Here is a 14,695-nt window from a genome sequence, read left to right as displayed (position 1 = left end):
TGTTTTATTTAGAAAAGAACCTATAATTTATTAGTAATAATTGATGTTTCTCAGGATAGTTACAGGATTACTTAATGACATGAAATCAGATTATTTGCTTAGGAAAAGACTGCTCATTGAAAATCCTCCAAGGAGTTCCATATGATAAAAGTTTGTGCCGGGCTCGGTGGTTCAGCCTGTAATCCCGTGCCTTTGGGAGTGGATTGCCTGAGCCCGCGGGTTCGAGACCCGCCTGGGCAGCAAGACCTCATCTCTACAATAAATCAAAAAATCAGCCGGGCGTGGTAGTACATGCCTGTAATTCCGGCTACTTGGAAGACTGAGGCGGAAGGATCGCCGGAGCCCAGCAGGTCGAGGCTGCGGTGGTCGGGAGCCGCCACTGCCCTCCAGTCTGGGCGACCGAGTGAGACTCCAACTCAAAAAAAAAAAAAAGGTTTGTGTAAAACTTATTTGTAAAACACCAATCCTGTTCTAATACTTTGATATACTAAAGTGACCTTCTTCACCAAAGTCTGCTTCAGGGTCAGCCTTAGAAAAAAGGTGAGAAAAGGGCAAGGTCATCGGGTACCCAGTACCTACCAATGTCAGAGTCTGACCAACATTTTAACCACTTTTCTCTTCCTCTTCACAACAGACAAACAAGCTCAAAGGTTTTAGTAGCCTGCCCAGCCCACGTGACTCATGGGTATCAAACTCAGGATTTAAAAACATTCCTGTCCATTACAAACCTGTTTTATTTTTGTCTTTGAACCAGGAAAAGCAGATAATTTTCTGCATGATTGTTTTAAGGATACGAAAAGGTCATCTAGGTTTCCAAAATACATAATAAAAATTATCTTTAAAAATCTATTCACTTATGTATCTTAGAAAGCTCTGGACCTGGGACATTAAATGCCATGCCCCAAATTAATAATCAAACCTGGACTTGATCTCAGATTTCTTTTTTGGGGGGGGTTGGAGTCTCACTCTGTCGCCCAGACTGGAGTACAGTGGCCGATCCCGGCCACCGCAGCCTCGACCTGCTGGGGCTCTGGCGATCCTTCCGCCTCAGCCTTCTAAGTAGCTGGAACTACAGGTGTACGCTACCAAGCCCAGCTAATTTTTTGATTTATTGTAGAGATGAGGTCTCGCCAAATTGCCCGGGCGGGTCTCGAACCCATGGGCTCAGGCAATCCACTCACCTCAGCCTCCCAAAGGCGGGGGATTACAGGCTGAGCCACCAAGCCCGGCTGATCTCAGATTTCTTTGCCTATCTTCCCTTTTGAATATACTCAAGATCACAATATGTGTATTTTGTTTCCTGGATTTAAATGCTTTATTCTTCATAACTTATGAAGTAATTGAAACCTCAGCAATGATCTTGCACCTCCTTTTGAGTTGGTTTATTATGTACCCTCCAGAGGTTCCAGTCCATGTGTGATTTTCATAAAGTGGTAAGAGAGGAGAAAAACATAAGGACCACTACATCAAGTTGGGAACCTCATTCATTGTATAGGGGCATGCAGCTGAATGGAGCAGGGAGTAGAAGTTGAAACTCAGCTCACAAAGCATGCATAGGGTGCTATGTTGAATCCACCCAAAGACAACTAGTCTCGAATTTGCATAAATGCATCCTATAAGCTCACACAGGCCCTTAAAAAGACACTGAAAGTTAGGAAGAGAAGAGGAGAAGTTGGTTGGGCATAAAGCTTTCCAGCTTCAATTTCTATCACTAGTTAATTAAAGGAATTTACATGTAGAGCTAATGATGGGGATGTTGATTAATTCAGTAAATCAGTGCCAGCATAGGGAGATGTATTTGGTTGGCACTGGGAAGTATAATTTTATTCCAGAGAAAAATATTCAGTAGAACCATCAGCAGGATGTGCTATTTCACTATATGGGTTATGAGAACTACCACTATGAATATTTAGAAAAATGGTACTATAGGAAATGGGATAAATAAAACTCTCACATCTTTTTGATGATTTTGTTCTAAAGCCTTCTTAACCTACCAGGAAGGACTAACACATTATGGCAGTGTATATACCACATTTTGAAAAATCATCACATTATCACAGAGTCTCTCAAGTAACACTTTTGAGCACCAAGCTATCAAGCTCTTAACTTCACATGTATATAACTGGCATTTTCCATTTTAAAGCTGAATACCTTTGAAATTCTAACAATACCTAGCCATTTTTTTTTTTTAGTACAGGGTACAATACTAGGTAGTTGGCATACATAATACTTATCTTCCCAAAAAAGAATACCTCCAAAGTTATGTGTTACTATTTTCTTTTGATCAAAAGGGAAATTGAGGCACAAAGAAGCTAAACAGACTTGCCTAATTTCATGTAGCTAATTACTAGAAGACTATAGATTCAAATTTATATCATCTGTGATTTTAACCTGAGCTCTGGCCGCCTTATTGAATTAACCCTTTTAGAAGACTTCTACTGAGGGGAGAAAGTGATATATTAGCCGATCAAGGTTTAATGCAAGATATAAAAAATATTGTATCCTGAACCAAGTATTCCAACTCATGCATTCTTCTGCTATTTCCTGAAATACAAATTTGTTAAGCTGCCATAATTTTGAATACATAATAAAGTGCTAATCATCAGCAGAGTTTATATAGATCATGGCTAATCTCTGAGTTCTAAGAAGTCAGATGAAAAATGTGGAGTGACTACTTACCTGTTCTGATAATTTTTGTCCATTGAGGTGAGCCTGCATCACAGCATCATTAACAAGCAAGTGGAAGTTCAAGAGCACATGTTCAATGTCATATGTTCCATGCATTGCATCTGACAGCTCTTCCAATGAGCGGATGTATGCATGCCAGTGTGGATTAAGCTCCGCCATGTGTGCCAGGCAGCCCCTCACGACGTTGAGGCAGTAGCCCATACAAGGCTTACTGAGAGTCAGGCCCTGGCAGTGAGAGCAGTACTGCATCCTCAGGAGGCCTCTGCTGCACTCTTTGGAGAAGTGCACATAGTCAGTGGTGTTGATAACTTCAATGCCCAGATTGAGTGCCTGTAGAAATGTGCGGCTGGGCAGCAGCGACTTCCCCATCTGCCCCATTACTCTTTTGGGAATGTTACCAAAAGGACTAACGTCCCGACGGGCCACCCGGATGCATTCTGAGTATTCCAGGGAACTGTCAGTCACACCAGGGTTAATAAGATAGTTGTAGACCAGAGGAAAAAGACTGTCAAAAAATCTGTTTACAAATTCTTCAGGATTAACATCCGCACCAAATAAATAGAGCCCTACATCAGTGAAGAACTCCTGAATTGAAGCAGCAGCCTCTAAAGCCATGTTCCTATAGGTGTTGCAAAAAAGGATACTGGTGTAATTTTCTGCTTGTCTGATGAGAGTTTCAAGGGTTTCTGTAACACAAACAAAGGTAAAAAATGAAGAGTCTTAGTATTCATGTTAACACTGTCCATCTGCTTCAGAAAGTAAATGAGTTTAATGCGGTAAAAATAATCTAAAGTTTTAAATCTTAATACAGTCTACAATGGCAGTTACATACAATATACAAGTTTGTTTGTTTATTCATTCAAGTCAAGGTCTCACTCTGTCCTGTGCTGGAGTTCAGTGGCACCATCATGGTTCATTGCAGCCTCAACTACCTGGGTTCAGGAGATCCTTCCACATCAGCCTCCTGAGTAGCTGGGACTATAGGTGCACACCACCATCCCAGGCTAAGTTTCTAAATTTTTTTTGTACACACAGAGTCTCCCTGTGTTACCTAAGCTCTGGTCTCAAACTCCAGGGTTCAAGCAATCCTCTTGCCTTGGCCTCCAGGGATTACAAGCATGAGCCACTACACCCATTCTAAAGCATACAAGTTTTATAGACAAATTTCCTAGAATCAAAGTTTGTTAAAAAATATAGGAATCAAAAATAAGTTACATGTATGATAGGTTCTTAGTTTATCCTACAGTTATTTATAACTCACTAATGATAGAAAAAGGTGTCACCAAGAAATTTATTTCATATTCTGAGTTCATTATTTATAAAAGATGATAACATTAAATACTGATTCACCACCTTTTCATGTTTTTCATCATTTTTCTTTTTCAGAATTAAAGCTAGTAGATTACACACTAGTAGCTACAAAGAGATACTACATTCCCAAAGGAAAACCTGACAATCCTCAGACCTCCTAGCATGTTCATTCTAAAAATAAAGTTAAGCATTTCATTATCAAACTACCCATAAATTATCACACATTGTTAAGCAGTGGAAAATCATGAGTGCTATTATTTGATGAAAATAATTATGACCACTGTATTAATTATATTCTTTTTCTTATCATCTTACCTTCAAAGACTTTACTGTGGGATATTTTATTTCTTACTTAAGTAACTGATGGCCCCAAATCAATTTCTCCACAGAACAAAAAAGAAAAAAACCAAGAATAATTTATCTACAAATTAGAGGAGAAGATCTTAAAAGGTGCAGTTGAAGTAATCAGCAAGTCAAAATAGTATTTCAAAATGATAGCATTAAGCAGCAGTAAACACTTTGGTTATACCAGTAATTACATTTTATAATTAGGCTAAATAATGACACTGGACTGTCTCAATATATAATTAATTATAAAATATACTCAATAAATTTATCTCCCATAACCCCAATCTCATAGTTATTTTTAATTAGGTTATAAAAGACCACACAATAATTTAGTATTCAGACCTCTGTTTGAGTATGTTATAAAAAGAGATGGAAGAACAGTAGAAAAAAAATAAAATGGAATAACAAAAAACAGAGGTGCAGGAAGAGCTACTAATGAGGCAGAACTGTGTCATGAATATACCATAGTGTTCTCACACACACACACACACACACACACAAAAAGTACAGCAGGCTCGGTAGCTCAGCCTGTAATTCCAGAACTTTGGGACACCAAGGTGAGTGGATTGCCTGAGCCTGTGGGTTCGAGACCAGCCCAGGCAACGAGGTGAGACCTCATGTCTAGTCTCTACAATAAATTAAAAAAAAAATAAAACACAAAAACACTTTCATGAAGAGCACAAATGAATAAGAATACAATATTATGCATTCTGATACTGGTCTAAGACTGAGTCTCATTGGGTTCCAGGTTTTAGTGTGATCTTGTCAAGGTGCATCTACTCTGTAATCAAAGGCAGCATCTTTTAAAGGCTATTTCAACCCTGGTGCAATATATAATACTGTTCTACAGTTTCTCTAGATTGTTAACTAGGCAGAACTCCTGTGTTATCTATGCATCTTTAGTGCCCACTACAGTATAAGCAAAGTAGTTACCCAACAGGACAGTAAATGAAGGTTCAATTGAGATTCGCAGCTCTGCCAAATGTGACAGCATTGATGTCAGGTTTCTCCAACTGGTCTGATCACCTGGGCGTCATGGGGAGAAATATAGTTTGCCAGGCCTCTGTGCCAGGAATTGTAACTCAGTAGGTTTGTCTTGCTCCAGGAATCTATATCTAACAAGCAGCCCAGGTGATTCTTTTGACCTGGCCTAAAACATGGAAATGGCAAATATGTGTCAACTATTTTCTCTGCTCTCACAGAGTTTTCCTGCAAGCATTCTATCACAACAACCTGATCCCACAGCTGCAATCTCAGCCACTACACTCTACTTTCACAGATCTACAGGAGAGCGTTTTGAAAATAGAATTGAGACCTTTGTGGTTTGAACCAACATAAAACTACTAAGCTTATATGTTTCTCCTTAAAATGGGAGATGTATTATTCTCAGAAGTTTGTGTGTGGCTATCCATTTTGAGGTAAGTCACAAATAATTTTAATTATCAATAGTCATTAAATCATCTGATTTCTGCCAACTCTAAATGATGCCAGGACATGCAGTTTTTTAAAATTCAAAAATAAAGTGCTTCTTTATAAATTTCAACACAATTTAAAACATAATGATTTAGGAACATGCAGAGTTTATGTTTTAATAGTCATAACTATATGTTTTGCCAATCCATTTATTTTTGTGAAGGCAATACTGAAGAGAATATATTTATTACTTAGGAGTATCCCCTAAAAATAAAATCAAGTATGCTACTTCCCAATGTTATTTATTATCTATCTTTTAAGGCCACTCTGTACTACTTGCAAATTATTTTAATAACTCTCTGAGATTTAATTTAAAAATTTCTGAACAAAGTCTAAACTTTTGTTTTATTTTAGACTAATTTTCCTCTGATTTAATTTTATTCTTTAAAACAAAATAACAAAAACAACTGATAAAAACATTAAGACTCACATTACAGTAACATTGTCAAACTTTTCCTTAATACCACATGTATTAAAATTTTAGCTCTCAAACTGTGTATCGATTTTACTGCCTATTTAGGGAGCGATTATATGTTCTCAAATTCAGTCGTGTGCCTTATAATTACATTTTGGTGAACAACAGACTGCAGGGTCCCATAACATAATGGAGCTGAAAAATTTCTATCACCTAGTGATGTCATAGCCATAGTAACAGCATAGTGGAACATACTACGTGTTTGTGGTGATGCTAGTATAAACAAACCTACTACACTGCCAGTCATTTGAAAGCAAAGCACACACAATTACGTTCAGATCCTAATACTTGATAATGATAATAAATGACTATGCTACTGGCTTAAGTATCTACTAAACTATACTCTTTGTTATTTTAGGGTGTATTCCTTCTACTTTTTTAAGCACAAAAGTTAACTATAAAGTACTATATGTTCTCACTCATAAGTGGAGCTTGAACAATTATAATACTATTAGAAAGAGATTATTGGCAGTAGTGGGAAACTGTCAGGGGATGGGGGGTGGGATTGGCAGTTAAGGGAAACTGCTAGGGGAGGAAGAGGCACACCTCATCCACAAGGGTGCCTGCATAATCAACGTTTGTATACCTAACCCTGAATTGTACCCCACATCTTTATAATAATAAAAAAAATTTAATTAAAAATAAACAATCTAAGGGAAGACTTCCAGAAGGCACTGCTACCATAAGAAATAACAACTCCATGTGTGTCATTGCCGTTGAAGACCTTCCAGTGGGACAAGTTGTGGAGGTGGAAGATGGTGATATGGATGATCCCAACCCTGTGCAGGCCTAGGCTAAAGTGTGTGCTTGTGAATTCATTCTTAATAAAAAGTTCAAAAAGTAAAAAACAAAAAATAAAAAATTTAAAAATAAAAAAATGTATAGAGTGAGTGTATAAAGAAAATATTTTTTGTACAGTTGAATGAGTTTGTGTTATGCTGTTATTACAAAAGAGTCAAAAATTTAACATAACTAAAAAGTTTATAAAGTAAAAACATTATAACAAAGTTTCATTTATTATTAAAGAAAAAATGTTTTTTTATAAATATAGTGTAGCCTAAGAGTACAGTATTTCTACAGCCTACAGTAGTGGACAGTAATGTTCGAGGACTTCACATTCACTCACCACTCACACACTGGCTCACCCAGAGCAACTTCCAGTCCTGCAAGCTGCAATCGTAGTGAGAGCCCTATGCGGGTATACTGTTTTTTCTTTCGTATTCTATTTTTACTTTACCCTTTCCATGTTTAGATATGTCTAGATACACAAATACCACTGTGTTACAATTGCCTACAGTATTCAGTACAGTAACATGCTGTACAGGTTTGTAACCTAGGAGCAAGACTATATAGCCCAGGTGTGTCGTAGGCTAGACCATCTAATTTATATAAGTACACCCTATGATGTTTGCATAATGATAAAATCGTTTAATGACATGTTTCTCAGAACATATTCTCGTAGGTAAGTGACACATGAATGACTGTATCAATCAACATTTTGGTTATTTCCTGGGCATGTAAACGCAGAAAAAAATATTTAAAATGTATTTATTTTGTTGGTTTTTTTGCTTTGCTTTTAGCTTATTACAATGTAAAAATTATTTTTTGCTTTCAATATGTGTTAAATCTGATATTAAAACATTCCAGCTGATAAACTTATGTAAGTACATATTTGTGAGCATAAACATTTCTTAAATCCAATAAATAAAAAACTGTAGATTACTGTTCTAGGCACATTTGATTCTTCAATACTTAGGGATAAATATTATTTTGTGAGTAATTTGTCCTAATGATTTCATAAAACTTTAACATGCAAACACATATGAGAAATAAACAATCTAGAAGCCAAACCATTGAATTATTTTATTACTAAATTTATGGAAAATTAGAAGTTGAATTTACTAAAAATAGTTGTTTGTATTAACTCTGAATTTGTAAAATTGTCACCATGTTTTTATAACATATTTACCAAGGAATTGAATGTTTCCATTTTGTGGAATTAACATTATAATATTAACAAGAATTTATACTTTCAAAATAATTGTCAAAGATTTGCTATTCTTCAAAGGCATAATAGACGTATAAAATCATTTTTCATAGGTCGAAGGTAGGTTAGCTGCTGAATAATTAATCATATCCACTTACTATTAAGAAGAAACTATATAGCTCCTTTCATTACAAAGTTTTTATTATTATTTAGTTTATTCTATTTAACAATTTTTTAACAACTATGCAACTGGATAATTTCCAAAGCTTATGAATGTTATATCATTATTTTGTGATTGCCAAGATGTATATTTATTATTCTATTTTCTTTTTGTATCCTCTTTATTTTATTTTAAAGATGTGGGATACAAGTCACAAAGCTTTTTTTTGTTTTGTTTTGTTTTTGTTTTTGTTTTGAGTTGGAGTCTCACTCTGTTACCCAGACTGGAGTGCAGTGGCTGCTCCCGGCCACCGCAGCCTCTACCTGCTGGGCTCCGGTGATCCTTCCGCCTCAGCCTTTCAAGTAGCTGGAACCACAGGCGCGTGCTACCATGCCCAGCTAACTTTTTTATTTTTATTGTAGAGATGAGGTCTCACCAAGTTGCCCAGGCGGGTCTCGAACCCGCGGGCTCAGGCAATCCACTCACCTCGGCCTCCCAAAGCGCGGGATTACAGGCTGAGCCACCGAGCCTGGTCAGTCACAAAGTTTTACTGTATAAGAAATACTCTTCACTCAAGCTATACCAGTAGTAGTTTTCTATTCAAGCACTAAAAGTTGTAATAACACATCTTGAAAACAAATACTTAGCAGTCTTGCTTAAGCAACTTAAGAAATAGATTAGTAAAAACAATTTTTTTCTCTTTTTGTGTTTTTCATTTAAACTTTCAAAAAGCTCTTCTTTTCAATGATAACAGATCTAGTCTATCAAAACAAAATAATTTTCTGCATTTTTTTGTAATGCTTAAATGGCAGAGTGAATAAAAGGCTACAATCTAATTACTATTTGAATAAGAAACATAATTCCTCCTAACCATAGAGCAAAATTAACTTACCCATACATAAAATCATTTATATATTATCTCACTAAAAAGTGAAATTGGAATGCATGAAGTTTATCTGCATCTACTTCAATTTTCAACATTAATATTCTGTTATGATTTAATGACAAGACACCTAAAAGTAGAAATTTTATTTCAATTTTTTCCAGCCTATCTTCCCTTTAAAGATATTTTATCAGATATATTAATGATTACTGACACTTAAAGCAAGGTCTAAAATTGAAACAAAACTAGCAGAGATAAAGTCAGATGATATTGATTTAAAATTAAATTTGACAAATTGCACAATCAGTGAAGATTCATATGCAGGTGGTTTTTGCAATAGGATAAATTTAATATTTACAGTGCTTTTATTGGCTTAAAAATAAAGTTGACTTCAAAAAGTAATGATCATGAAATAGCTGTCATAATAACCTCTCCAGCATGACATATACAGACTTTTTATGACCCTTTTCATATATTTTATTTTTGATATATGAACATTTCAACATACAAAATTTGAGTTGTCGATTATAATTTAAGACCCTGATATCCTCAAATATAGCAATGAAATAGATGAAAAAGGTTAAATTCTATCAACCATGGATAATCAGGTAATTTTACAATGTATATCTAGGTTGAAGAGATGTTTGCAGGCTTAATTTACACTTTTGTGCATTATAATTTTCAATTCACAGATTATGTTACTGCAACAGATAACTCACAACTACTCTGCTATTTTAGAGCTACATTGTGTCTGAAATTATGTATCCCTCTGCATTAAATTATAGATAAATGAATAGGTACATTACTACTATTATTATTTTTTGAGTCAGAATCGCACCCTGTCACCCAGGCTGGCATGCAGTGGCACGCTCGTGGCCATTCCAGCGTCAACCTGCTGGGCTCAGGCGATCCTTCCACCTCAGCCTTCCAAGTAGCTAGAACTACAGGCAGGCGCTACCATGCCTGGCTAATTTTTTGATATATTGTAGAGACGAGGTCTCACCAAGTTGCCCAGGCTGGTCTCCAACCCCTGGGCTCAGGCAATCCTCACACCTCAGCCTCCCAAAGTTCCAGGAGGTAGATTCTTTTAAAAGCAATTTCTCGACTAGTTTTTCTCACACATGTTACAATGAATTTTAATTCTGTCTTCTATTTTTTAACAAAAATGCTTTTGAATAGTTCTTTTTTATACTTGATTTTATTTTAAAGATGTGGTGTTCAAGTCAGGATTAGGTACATAAGTAATCTATGTGCAGGTGAAGTTTGGGCCTCCAGCTGGTCCTCACTTCCCTGGTTTAGGATCAGGTATACTTTGTGTTGTTACATGCCCTCACTTCCTCCTTCCCCTGGCAGTGTCTCATGACTGCTGATTCCTTCCTTGTGCTATTATGAGTAATATTCAAGGCCACTTAAGAGTGAGAACATGTGGTATTTGGTTCTTTGTTTCTGTGATAGATCACTAAGAATGATTGTCTCTGATTCCATCCAATTTACTAAGAAGTCCATAATGTTCTCCTTCTTTATAGCTGTGCAGTATTGTATCGTGTGTATGTGCCACATTTTCTTTATCCAGTCTACTTTCAGTGGGCAGTAGGGTTGGTTCCATGTTTTTGCTATTATGAATAGCAGCAATGAACATGCATGTGCAGGTAACTTTTTTGTAGAACGATATGTGATCCTCTGGGTATACTCCCAGGAGGGAAATTGCTGGATTGTATGGTTGTATGGAAGGTCGATTTCTAGCTCCCTTAGGTACTGCCACACTATTTTCCATAGAGGCTGGACTAGCTTGCACTCCCACCAACAGTGTAGAAGCATCTCCTTTTCTCTGCACCCATGCCAGCATCTATTGTTTTTTGACTTATTAATGACACGTGTAGTTTTAATTTGCATTTCTCTGATGATTAATGAGCCTGAGTATTTTTTCATGTATCTTTTGGCTGCTCAAATGTCTTCTTTTGAGAAGTGTCTATTCATGTCCTCTGCCCATTTTTTTGTAGAGTTGTTTGTTTCTTTCCTCTTGATTCATTTGAGCTTCTTGTAAATCCTGGATGTTAGGCCTTGTCAGATATACAGTTAGCAAATATTTTTTCCCATTCTGTGGGTTGTCTCCTCGCTCTCTTGACAGTTTCTTTTGCTGTGCAAAAGCTTTTCACTTTGATGAGGTCCCATTTGTCTATCTTGTCTATGCTTTCAAATAGTTTTAATAGTATTGCATTTAATAATTTCTTTAATTTTCAGAAGATGCTTATAGCCACTCTAAAGACATGCATATTTAAATAAAAGACACAGTCACCTAGTTCTTCAGCCTGAAAATGTTTATATTGAATTTATTCCTTATATTTACATATTTTCTCATTTTTCAAAAAGCAAAATATGCAATAAGTTTTTTGGAATATTAATTTAATGATACTTTAAAATGTTATGCAGTATGATTTATAAGATCATTCTTCAGAAATCAGTCATCTATACAAATAAATAGTGAGTGGGTTATTAATCTGTATCACCAAGAATTAGCATATTGGTAATTAATCTATATCCTAGGATAAGTACTACATAAGCACTACTTTCCTCCTCCCTTATTTCTCTCTTCATTAACTTGGTCATCATGTGCTTCATATTTATTTCTGATATTATTTTATAATCATTTATATTCTTAAAACCAATATATGATTTTAGCAAAAATTTGAATTTAATTAAGCACTTATGTAACAGATAAAATCAGTGCCAAACAATAGTTGATTGTTTCATGAATTATGGTGGGGTGAAGATTTTAAATCAAATTTTCTAATAGTCCTTAAAATAAACCCAGAAACATAATTGTGAAATACAAAACAGCTATATTTAACAGTTTCCTATTTACTATTTTATATATATTTTTATATTCTATTTTTTATACAGAACAAATAAATCAGTATCTGTTATTGCTGGTTCTCCTTCCTCTCCTGTTTTTACTTTTTTGTTGGGGTTTTTTTTTTTTTTTATGATTTTGTTTTGTTTTAGCGGGGGCTGGTTACTTCCATAGTCTGAGACATGAGTTTCCTTTCCTTAAATAAACCAAAGCTCTCAATCTACTACCTCATGATGCCTGTCTTTATTTTTTCTTTTTGCCACTTCAAGAAAATGGGATGTTCTATATTTTTGACTTCCACTGGCACATTGACCATTTCCTCTTCAATGTATTCCAATATAGTTTCTTTTGATACTCATTTCTTTATTCATCTATTCAATGAATGTTTCTGAGTACCCCATCAAGACCATAAAGCTAAAATTGAAAAGCCATAAGTTTCTATCCTCATAAATCTTAGTCTCTATAGAAGAGAAAGAATAAAAACAAATAAATATGATGTATTATTATGTTAAGTATTATAAAGGAAAAAAGAAGATAAAGGATAGAAAGTGAAAGGATACTGCTTTACAGAGGTCTAGATCAATTTGTCCATAATTCATTGAAAAACTATCAAAAGCAAGTTCTCTGCTTAATTAACTTTCAATAGGAAACTTTCTGAATTTGCCCAACATATTTAAACTATAAATAATATTTGGTCATTTGGCAAACTAAAAAGTTGATTTTGGCAAAGTGATTTTCTACAGATTAGCCATGTTAGATAGGGTAAGCAGGAAAATGCTCTCTGAGGAGGCATCATTTGAATGGAGACCTTAATGATGAAAAAGAGTCAGCTATGAGAAGATGAGTGGTTAATGGTTTCAGAAGAGCTGAAGAGAAGAAGCTTGCTGACTTTGCAAAAACAGATGAAAATCACTATGATTCGAGTTGAGTGAGTGAGAGAAGAAAGATCAGAATACTGGGCAGGGAGCAGATCACAGATGGCCTCACAGACCACAATATGGCATTTGGATTTTATGTATGTAATGGAAAGCCACCAGAGAATTTTAAACATGGAAGAAATGTGATCTGGTTTGTATTTTAAAAGATCACTGTGGTTGATGTATGAAAACATGAACTTCTGGACAGGGCAAGCATGACAGCAGGGAGCCCATTTAAAAGGCTATGGGAACAGTCTGGGTAACAGACATTGGTCTGCTAGACTGTAGTGGTGGTGGTATAAAATTGTGACAAGTGATCACATTGGCCATATGTGTGAGACCAAAGGCAAGGCAAAACAAAAACAAAAACAAACATGCTGTTGTTTGGAAGAGAATCTCGGTGAAATAGATAAATGAAAGATAACTCTGAAGCCTGGGCCTCAATGGCAGGATGCACAATGATGTCATTAATTGAGAGAAAGAGAACTCTGGCAACAGTGTGTGAAGTGGGGGTCAAAAAACTAAAAGTTCTATTTAGGACATGTTAAGATTAAAATGCCAACTGGAAACTCAGATGAAGTGTATCAGTATAGAGTTAGATAAAATAACAGGGGTTTCAGGAAAAGCTGAGGTTGTTGATCTAAATCTGAAAGTGACTGAGATGGAGAATCACAGCGTTGGATAAAATAGCCTAAGGGGAAAAGATAGATAATACAGGAAAGATTCAGGAAAAGAAGAGTAACCAGCGAGAAGAATGAGAATAAGAAGCCAGTTAAGTAAGAAGAAAGTAGGGAAAAGAAGTTGTCCCAGAAATCAAGGGAAGAAAGTTATTCAAGCAGAAGAAGGTAATCTATCATGTCAGATACTATTAAGAGGTCAACTGAGATGAAGAATAACAATTGACCATGGACACTGACAAGAGAAAGGCTTTTAACAACCTTGATAAGAGCTGCTTCAGCAGAATGGAAGCACGAAAGAGAACAGGAATTGAGGCAACGTATAGACAACTTCTTACAAACGTTTGGCATAATGGAAACAGAACCAAGGCTGACACTGCAGTGGGATATGAGGTCAAAAGGTTTTGTTTTTTCGAGGAGGAAGATATTTACGGGATATTCATATATGGACAGGAATAAACTGATGAGTGAGGTGGAATGGGAATTGCAGGAGGAAATTCCCTGAATAAGCAAAAGGACGTGATCAAGGGCACTCATGGAGAACAGAATATTGAATAGATAAGTGGATGTTGTAGTTTCCAAGAATGATGTCAAGACAAGAGAAAGAGTCAGGTAATATGACACTGAGTTGCTAAGGGAACATGACCAGAAATCTGATAAATGATAGCACAGAAGACTAGCAGGTAGTGAATCTTCTGGAAGGCACATCAAAGGGGATATTTCTAGAGGAGCATACCTTCTCCAGCCAGGGAGAATAATCCTGTTAGTTTCCTGTGCTGCTGTAACAAATTACCTTGAATTTGGTGGTTTAAACCATAGAAATTTACTTTCTCAGCCGGGCTCGGTGGCTCAGCCTGTAATCCCACGCCTTTGGGAGGCTGAAGTGAGTGGATTGCCTGAGCCCGCGGGTTCAAGACCCGCCTGG

At 36.0% G+C, this 14,695-nt stretch overlaps 1 protein-coding gene across 1 annotated transcript in view; it reads right to left on the bottom strand.

Annotated features, from left to right (window-relative positions):
• Positions 1 to 14,695, bottom strand: part of GPC5 (glypican 5) — a gene marked incomplete at its 3' end in the record, with an annotated part of 277,658 nt that overhangs the window by 216,135 nt on the left and 46,828 nt on the right. Inside the window, exon 2 of the mRNA XM_021710910.1 lies at positions 2,680 to 3,407. Within this exon, the coding sequence (XP_021566585.1) occupies positions 2,680 to 3,407 (728 nt within the window). The remainder of the gene's footprint in view (positions 1 to 2,679; positions 3,408 to 14,695) is intronic.

The sequence above is a fragment of the Carlito syrichta genome, unplaced genomic scaffold (assembly GCF_000164805.1).
Source record: "Carlito syrichta isolate Samal-C Ts95f unplaced genomic scaffold, Tarsius_syrichta-2.0.1 Scaffold301642, whole genome shotgun sequence".
In the NCBI taxonomy this organism is placed as follows: domain Eukaryota; kingdom Metazoa; phylum Chordata; class Mammalia; order Primates; family Tarsiidae; genus Carlito; species Carlito syrichta.
The sequence above is the reverse complement of the archived record's forward strand: the minus strand, read 5'-3'. Positions and strand labels throughout refer to the sequence as shown.